Consider the following 8,562-nt stretch of genomic DNA (forward strand, 5'->3'; position numbering starts at 1 on the left):
CCGTGCCGGGTCCGGGCGTGCCTGCTTTGGCCCGGGTTCCGGCCGATCGGCGAGGAGGCCCACCGCGCCCCCGTGGTCGCAGCGGAAGAGGCGCCCGCGCCGCGCCGCTTCCCGGAGGGCCGCCGCGCGCCCGCTTCCTGTTCGGCTGGTTCCAACCAGCTCGAGGACAAAACACGCGTGCGCGCGGCGGACGGGCGAGCGCGCTCATCGCCTCAGCCGCCGGTGCCGGGCGCAGTCCGCCTTTTTGGAGCAGCCCGGCCGCTGTGCCAATCGCTACCTTCAGCCGCCGTAGCAGCTCCGCGCTGGGGAACCGAGGGCGGAAAAAGGCGGGGTTGACGGCTCTTTGCTGGGAGTGGGCTGGACCGGACGCCAGACACAAGGGCTCTCAAGGCAAGAGGGACTGTGGCCCTGCGACAGCGCTGCTCGGGATTTTTGACCCCAGGACTCTCCTCCCCTTCGTTTTTCTCTTCTGACGCTTCTCTCCTCCCAAGCCCGCGTCCCCTCACTCGCGACTCGATTCCTCGCCGGGAGGGCCGAGATGGAGGTCCCGCCCCGGCTTTCCCATGTGCCGCCGCCATTGTTTCCCTCCGCTCCCGCTACTTTAGCCTCCCGCAGCCTCTCCCATTGGCGGCCGCGGGCGCCGCGGCAGCTGGCCCCGCTCCTCCCTTCGCTCGCTCCCAGCTCCGCTCGGCAGGGGGCGCGCCGTGCCCAGCGCCACGTCACCGCCCAGCAACCCTCCCGATTGGCGGGCGGGGCAGCTATAAAGGGAGGGCGCAGGCGGCGCCCGGATCTCTTCCGCCGCCATTTTAAATCCAGCTCCATACAACGCTCCGCCGCCGCTGCTGCCGCGACACGGACTGCGCGCCAGCACCCCCCGGCCGACAACTCCGCCACCATGGAGGACATGAACGAGTACAGCAACATAGAGGAATTCGCAGAGGGATCCAAAATCAACGCGAGCAAGAATCAGCAGGATGACGGGTACCGCACGCTTCTCCCCTCTCCCCCAGCGCGCCGCGCGCGCCTTTCGTCCCTCGGGAGCCGCGCGCTGCCCCCATTCTTGGCTCCGAGTTCCCCCGCGTGCCCGCTGGGCCCCACTGCTTAGAAGAGAGGAGGGAAGTAGGAGTCGGAGGGGTGACTCGAGAGGCCCGCGGAAGGTGGGGGAAGGGCGGAGGGGTTGGAGGAGGAGGGCGGCGGCGTCTGTCCCGATTGCGCAGGCGCTGCGTGGGGCCCGAGGGGGAGGGGCCGGCCTCGCTGCGCCACATGCTGCAGCTGCCGCCGCCTCTTCATTGTGTCTCCATTAGTGTTCGGCGCCGTTTTCCTGGGGAGTTTAAGCAACTCTTGCTTTGGGAAACTGTAGAACACTGGTACCCGGTCCCCAGAACGCGCTCTATTGAGCTCTCTGGGTGGAACGTTGGCTTGACAAGTGAGGAAGAGTGGTGGGGAAGGACTTAAATTGCAGGGCATGAGTTAGGTTGGATTTTTTGACCTAATGCGATCTTAAACATTTTGTTAGTCCCTTTAAACTTTGTGCTATGCAGTAATGTGAAGGGCAAACTGCCCCGCCAGGTTTAGTGAGCTCGATGGAAATTGGGGGGTTTTGTGTCTATTGTCCGTTCCTTTGTGTATATATGAAACATAGGTTAAATTATTTCCACATGGAGGCAAGTTACCCCATATTTAATTCGCAAATCAAATTAACCCCAGAACTAACAAAATTGTTTGAGCGGCTAACATTTAAAAGGAAATTACTTTCATTTCTAGTAAAATGTTTATTGGAGGCTTGAGCTGGGATACAAGCAAGAAAGACCTGACTGAATATTTGTCTCGATTTGGGGAAGTTGTAGACTGTACAATTAAGACAGATCCAGTCACTGGAAGATCAAGAGGATTTGGATTTGTGCTTTTCAAAGATGCTGCTAGTGTTGATAAGGTAGGGGCCTGTCTTGTGCCGCTTCCTTTTATTTTTTGCAAGTTCTGGGATTTGGTTGTACATTGCTGTCAGATTAAATGAATGTGTCTTCTAGGTTTTGGAACTGAAAGAACACAAGCTGGATGGCAAATTGATAGACCCCAAAAGGGCCAAAGCTTTAAAAGGGAAGGAGCCCCCCAAGAAGGTTTTTGTGGGTGGACTGAGCCCAGATACTTCTGAAGAACAAATTAAAGAATATTTTGGAGCCTTTGGAGAGGTGCGCTGTGTAATTGTTCATCCCGGGTCTGTTTCTTTGCAGTAGTATGTTCAGCTGTCTGGTGAGAGAGAGGTTAATAAATTCAGAGGGTCCACTAGACTGTGGTGAGGGCACATGGGTGATTTGGTGATGGCAAACCCAAGGGGATTGCAACTGAGATGGAAAATGCACAAAAATATGTAAAAAGTTATTATAAAATAAAATATGTATATATATATAATGGGGGGGATTCAGAAGGTTCCTTCCAGGGACTGCAACTTACTACATTTTGTAGTTTAATGAGACAGCAACATCTAGTTCCTTTATTTTGGCCAAAACAAGAATGCTTCGGTGTGGCCGCTGGTTGTATTTGTTACTAATTTGTGGCATGTGTTGGGCACAAAATAATACTAAAGTTTTGTATTCTGCTATAATAAATGTTCCAGGCATAAGCAAGTCATTCTGTCAATAGTTTGACTTGGTAATAAACCAGCTCACCTGATTAGAATAACATGTCAATAAATGTGTTGGCATGAAAAGGACCTGCAGCAGTAGGAAACCCTGACTGTTCATCTTGTTTACAGATTGAAAATATTGAACTTCCTATGGATACTAAAACAAATGAAAGAAGAGGATTTTGTTTTATCACATATACAGACGAAGAGCCAGTGAAGAAATTGTTAGAAAGCAGATATCATCAAATTGGTTCTGGGAAGGTAAGGCTAATTTTATAATTAAAAGTGAGAAGTTTTACTCCTTAGTGGGATGATTTCTCAGTTGGTTTTGAAGCACTTAACAGAACTTAAGTAACAGTTGTGTTTGCTTTTTAAAATTTGTTTATAGTGTGAAATCAAAGTTGCACAACCCAAAGAGGTATATAGGCAGCAACAGCAACAACAAAAAGGAGGAAGAGGGGCTGCAGCTGGTGGACGAGGCGGTACTAGGGGTCGTGGACGAGGTAAGACCTTAATTCCTGGGAAATGGCTCAAGTTGTCAGCTAAATATGGGTTAGCCCGTGAGAGAGAGAGATCCAAATTGTAAACTCTTCCAGCATGAAAAGTTGACCACACCTGGGTTGGGTAGATTTTTGTTTCTGGTGATTTTACTGATTTCACCTCTTTAAAGAGTGGCTGCTCCTAACACTGTTGCTGCTGGTGGAAGATACAATGCCGTTACATGTAGTTAGGATTACATGACACCTTGGCATGCTATGTTTCTTTGTGCAGGAGACCTTATACCCAAGCCAAACATTCTACCCATCTTCACCTTTATCCTGATTTTCATTAACTGTAGGAAGCTTGGTACTGGCACAGTTGGACTTTCTGCCCCTGTCCTTTTAATGACAACTGGAAAAATACTTCCTCAAGCAGGTGTCAATACAGCATTTATTCTGCCTTTTTAAGATATGCAGAGTGATAGGAACACATAGTTTTATGTTGAGATTAAGGGTCAGAAGTTGTTTCCTAACAATCGTTGTGCATTGTTTCAGGTCAGGGCCAAAACTGGAACCAAGGATTTAATAACTATTATGATCAAGGATATGGAAATTACAATAGTGCCTATGGTGGTGATCAAAACTATAGTGGCTATGGCGGATATGATTATACTGGGTATAACTATGGGAACTATGGATATGGACAGGGATATGCAGACTACAGTGGTAAGAATATTTAACTTAACTTCATATACAAATGGTCTTATACTTTAGTGTTAAAGTAGAATCCCATTTTAAAATTGTGTGTGTGTGTTTTACCATTAATAGAGATGTTACATTTTTGAGGGTTTAGTGTCTTAGTGAAATTACAGTGACAGGTTTTGGTGTCATAAACATTATGTAATATGTGATAAAATGTATGACTAGTTTGTTTGAAATGTGTGAGATTTTAATGTTTACTTGGCATGCTAAGTCGTGTGTAAATACTTTTAAAATAGCATACACTTTTAAAATAGCAAAGTTCTTTTACAGACAACTGTTTAATGTAATGTTTTGTCTTTTCAAAATAGGCCAACAGAGCACTTATGGCAAGGCATCTCGAGGAGGTGGCAATCATCAAAACAATTACCAGCCATACTAAAGGAGGACATTGGAAAAAACAGGTGTGTACAAGAGACCAAGAAACCACTGGAAGTGTCTAATTTAATTTAAAGATCAATAGACAAATGAAAAATAAGTAAAAACAAAATATTATGTAGCCTGTTTTTACTAAATTGTTAATTTTTTAATTGCTTTATGAGCCTGTTTTGCCTAAAGTGTCTATAGATCTTTAACTTTAAAGACTTATCTCACTTTCTTTAGTATTACAGAAAAACTTAAGAGTTTTTCTGTTTGCTTTGTGTACCAGGTGGTCTAGAGGAAAAATTAAACTTTTTTAGAACTATTAACAGGTAAAGTACTGAAATGGGTACAACTTAAGGAAAACAAGAATGTTGTCTTCTAACTCTGACATTATACCTTGTTTGTACCCGCCAGCGGGAACTTCATTGCAGGCCGTGTGTCACCCTGACCACGTCTATCTCTGGGGGTCGCACGTTGCGGGCAGAGCGCAAGGCATACACCAGAAAACGCTGTCCTGTGGTATGGTCTCTTCCAACTTCATGTACCAGCGTAAAGATTAAAGTGGAAAACTTCAGACTTTGGCTTCTTTTTTAATCTTTTTGAAGATTAAGTGTCTAAACTTAACTTAAATGGTTTTTTACAGGAGTTAAAGTACATAAAATGCCTTTTTACAGCTTAATCATTTTGGTCTTCTGTTTAGTGTTGTATTTCAATTGTGGAGCCTCATTTTAAGTGTTCATTCTTTAAGATTTAATGCTTGCTTTTTCTTTTTATAGCTAATAGTGAAATCTACCAACCAAAACAAGAACTTTTAAATCTGGGATATAAATTAAAGATCATATGCACAAAGAATTTGTTTCCATGTAATACAAAATGCCTGTTAGAAATTTGTGATTGAACTTCATTTGGCTTACTAGAGATTCTTCTAGTAGACCTTGAATCTACCGCAGTTCAGCCTGTGACTGTGTTGGGAAGACTGCATTCCCAAATTCTTCTTGAATAGGTTTAAATTGAATATCATTTGGGAAAATCTGGATGAATTTATTGATCGCCCAAACTGCATTTTGCCAATCAATATGCATGTGATCTTTAATTGTTGACGAAAAGAATAAAGTGAGGACTTAAAACAGTTCATGAAAGTGGACCTTTGAAAGCTTGTCAGAGTTGCACATACCTAATTGCTGTTTTGTTTTTGTTCGTAGGAGGAAATGCAAAGGTATACCCATCTTGCAGGACGACATCGAAGATCGATCTTCTGTTGATCTAAGATGATTATTTTGTAAAAGACTTTCTAGTGTACAAGACACAACTGTGTCCAACTGTATATAGCCGCCAATTAGTTTTCTTTGTTTTTACTTTTGTCATTTGCTATCTGTGTTATGACTCGATGTGGATTTGTGTTTATACAAATTTTATTTGTATGATTTCCTGTTAAACCTCAAATAAATGCTTCCTTATGTGATTGTTTTTCTGCGTCAGGTACTAACTAGCTCTGTAAAAGTGTAATTTTAAATAAGCAATAATTAAGGCACAGTTTATTTTGTAGAAAGTATTGATCCATAGGGAGAAACTGTGATCCTTTTTGAACAGCCAGCTACAGTGTTGCCCTGTTACCCATTTTTTATGTTAATGTATTTTACACTCTGAGGCTTCATTATCCCTGTTAATAAGCTGGGGACTTTGTCCTGTTAAGTCTCCATGACATAGTCTATAGTGTTAAGAATAAGCAGAAGCTTTTTAGTAGACAATAAGTCTTACGGATTATATTTTAAAGGAAAAAATTGAACTGCGTAAAGCATGTTAGCTCCCTTTTTAAATAGAAAAGATTTTGTTCCTGTTTGGAAAGCCATTTATTAATGATTTGGTAAATATTTCCAACTTGGTGGTTTGCTTTTTTTAAAAATGAGCTAATCTGTACCTTGACCTAATTGTTCTCTTCCTAAATGCAAGGAAAAGGAAACTGTTAAAACTGATAGGAGCTATGATTTATCAAAATAGTTACAACAACGATTTTGGCAACTGAGTATGAGGTATAAATTTCAAAAGATACTTGAAGTAGTGCCGTGCTAGAGTAAATTGTTTTTTTGTTGGTATTAGCTACAATAAGCACCAAACTGAACAAAATATTTTCTATTGGGACATTCTTAAGAAGCTGTATTGGGTGTAAACTTATGTGGTGTGAGTTCTTTAAGTCAGTAAGCTTCATTGATGCAGTTAGTGCATGAGCTAGTTAAATGTGTCCATATTTAGACATATGAATGGTGGGAAAAGGTATACATAAAGTGAATTCAAACATACAACCAAATTAATAGGTGATGATGCCTTGAAAGGCAGTGACAGGTCGAGGTTTTGGGGTTTTGCTGGGTGAATCAGGTTTTGAATTCAGTGCAGTAATCATACCTAAGGTTCTGTTTTCTTTGGTTCCATGTTAGCCACTAAGGTTAGCATACATGTTCACATTTAGAGTAGTTGACCTCACTTTCAACCAAATGTGTTTTTTATGCTGATGAACCTTTATTTGGTACCTGCAACTAACTTTGTTCCAATGATGTTTGTACTTGCTAGGTTATCAGAATTACAATGCTCTTGGCCTTGTTATGTTTTTGCTATTTGACTTTACACGTAGGCCAAGTACCAATGTTGGCTATTAAAAGGGGTTCTGTTTCCATGCAATTTAGGGACCAGAAGGGAGGTTTTCATTCTAAGTTGTCAAAGTGAATAGGAGAGTGTCTTAGGACAGTGAATCCTGTAAATTAAAATTTATTATTAGGTAACAACATTGTCCTTTCCCTGATAAAAATGAATAAAAGCTTTTTAAACAAAATCCAAACTTCAATCAAGTCTTGATATATATGACTGAAGAAATACACTACATCTAGATACTGTTGTCTGAGATCTTTTACAAAGAATGGGGAGTAGAATGTACTTTTTCTCTAGGGGACTTTGGATTTGAAATGCCCATTGATGTAAATTTGACCAATCTGCTAAGGATAAATGCCCATTGATGTAAATTTGACCAATCTGCCAAGGATAAATGTTCTGATCAGTTTTGCTTGGGTAAATGGTTAAGGTCTCATTCTGAACTACCTACTTAGAAGTAATAGAAAATGAAGGTGAGGGTAAAAATCAGCTTACTAACAATGTCACTGATAAAGGTTAATATTTGATAATCACATCTATATTGGAGTACTAATCTTGATGAATAGCTTTTATTCCATTATCTGACGTGTCTTTATTTTCAAATTGTAACAGGCACAGACCCTTTGATAATTTTCATAAATTTAATACAAAACATCTGGAAAAAGGCATTACTGATTACCAAGATTTGATTGGATGTCAAAACAGGATGCTAAGTTTCACTGATTAAAAAGGTAACTTGGACACCACAGGTATAGAAACCAGTTTTTATTTACAGTTTGTATATATACCCTTTGAATTGTTCTAGAATTAAATGGAATTGGGAAATGTCTAAACTTGACAGCCTAATAGAATGGTCAGCTATTAAGCGGAGTTAACTATGCAAAACAAGGCAACTTGGATCTTTCATATAAAAAAAAGGTGTTGCCGTTAAAAATTTTTAAGTATTTGTTTTGAAATAGTCAAATTAGAATGTTCAAATAAGTTTTGCTTGGCCAAAAATAATCAACTTGACCATTGCTTTTTTAATAAACTAGTAAATAATAGTGGTGGTCTGGAAATTATAGGGTAAAGCTGAACAATCTAAAGATTTAATTTGTAAAACTGTAACAGTTTAATCTCTGGATTTAACCTTGAGAGAAACCCCACCTTTCAAATGGTGGTGGGATTGAGATGTAGTTTAAAAAAGCATATTCAGCGTAATATCACTGTTACTTAAAATATAGAATATCAAGTAACAAAATCTTAAAAATTTCTGTTTATCAGAAATGAATACAAGTTAGAAACTATCCTGTGGACAAGTTTTCTCATGTTAGTAATGGTTACTTCCTTTTGAGAATATGACAAAATAGCAAGAACAGACAAAATAGCAAGAACAGAAAAAATAAGCATGTCTATACATATTTTAAATGTAATTATGGGGAACTTACATCTTTAAAAGCCACAGGGTTTAAAACTTGAACTGTTTGCTTTTATGGTAGCAAACTGGTGAAAATTAAATTGCTGCCATTGAGAAGGTTACACAAAGTAGGTTTCTTCAGGTAGTATCTACTTGGTTATGGGAGGGCTGAGGGGTAATTTATGGGTTAGTGGTAGTTTAATGGATGAAGAGGCAATAATGACCAACCCCATAAAAGACCCTATTCAAACCTTAATTGATAGCTAAAAATTCCAGCTCATACTTTGAAATCTTAAAAATGT

At 40.8% G+C, this 8,562-nt stretch overlaps 1 protein-coding gene across 4 annotated transcripts; it reads left to right on the forward strand.

Moving 5' to 3' along the window:
* Positions 1 to 67: 67 nt before the first annotated feature.
* Positions 68 to 5,691, forward strand: HNRNPDL (heterogeneous nuclear ribonucleoprotein D-like). 4 transcript variants are annotated; one of them, XR_001145386.1, is made up of 8 exons: positions 68 to 981; positions 1,765 to 1,933; positions 2,028 to 2,189; positions 2,753 to 2,884; positions 3,012 to 3,126; positions 3,658 to 3,828; positions 4,173 to 4,743; positions 5,427 to 5,691. XR_001145386.1 is itself a non-coding variant. In XM_004681175.2 (8 exons), the coding sequence occupies exons 1-7, from the start codon at positions 539 to 541 to the stop codon at positions 4,241 to 4,243; spliced, it is 1,263 nt and encodes a 420-aa protein (XP_004681232.1). In that variant the 5' UTR covers positions 68 to 538; the 3' UTR covers positions 4,244 to 4,265; positions 4,639 to 5,691. The 4 variants fall into 4 exon arrangements, 3 of the variants coding, with proteins under 3 accessions (XP_004681232.1, XP_004681231.1, XP_012579620.1); XM_004681175.2 differs by having other exon boundaries at positions 4,173 to 4,265; positions 4,639 to 5,691; XM_004681174.2 differs by having other exon boundaries at positions 4,173 to 4,265.
* Positions 5,692 to 8,562: the final 2,871 nt, after the last annotated feature.

Source organism: Condylura cristata, unplaced genomic scaffold, assembly GCF_000260355.1.
Source record: "Condylura cristata isolate star-nosed mole 26May11 unplaced genomic scaffold, ConCri1.0 scaffold00012, whole genome shotgun sequence".
Classification (NCBI taxonomy): domain Eukaryota; kingdom Metazoa; phylum Chordata; class Mammalia; order Eulipotyphla; family Talpidae; genus Condylura; species Condylura cristata.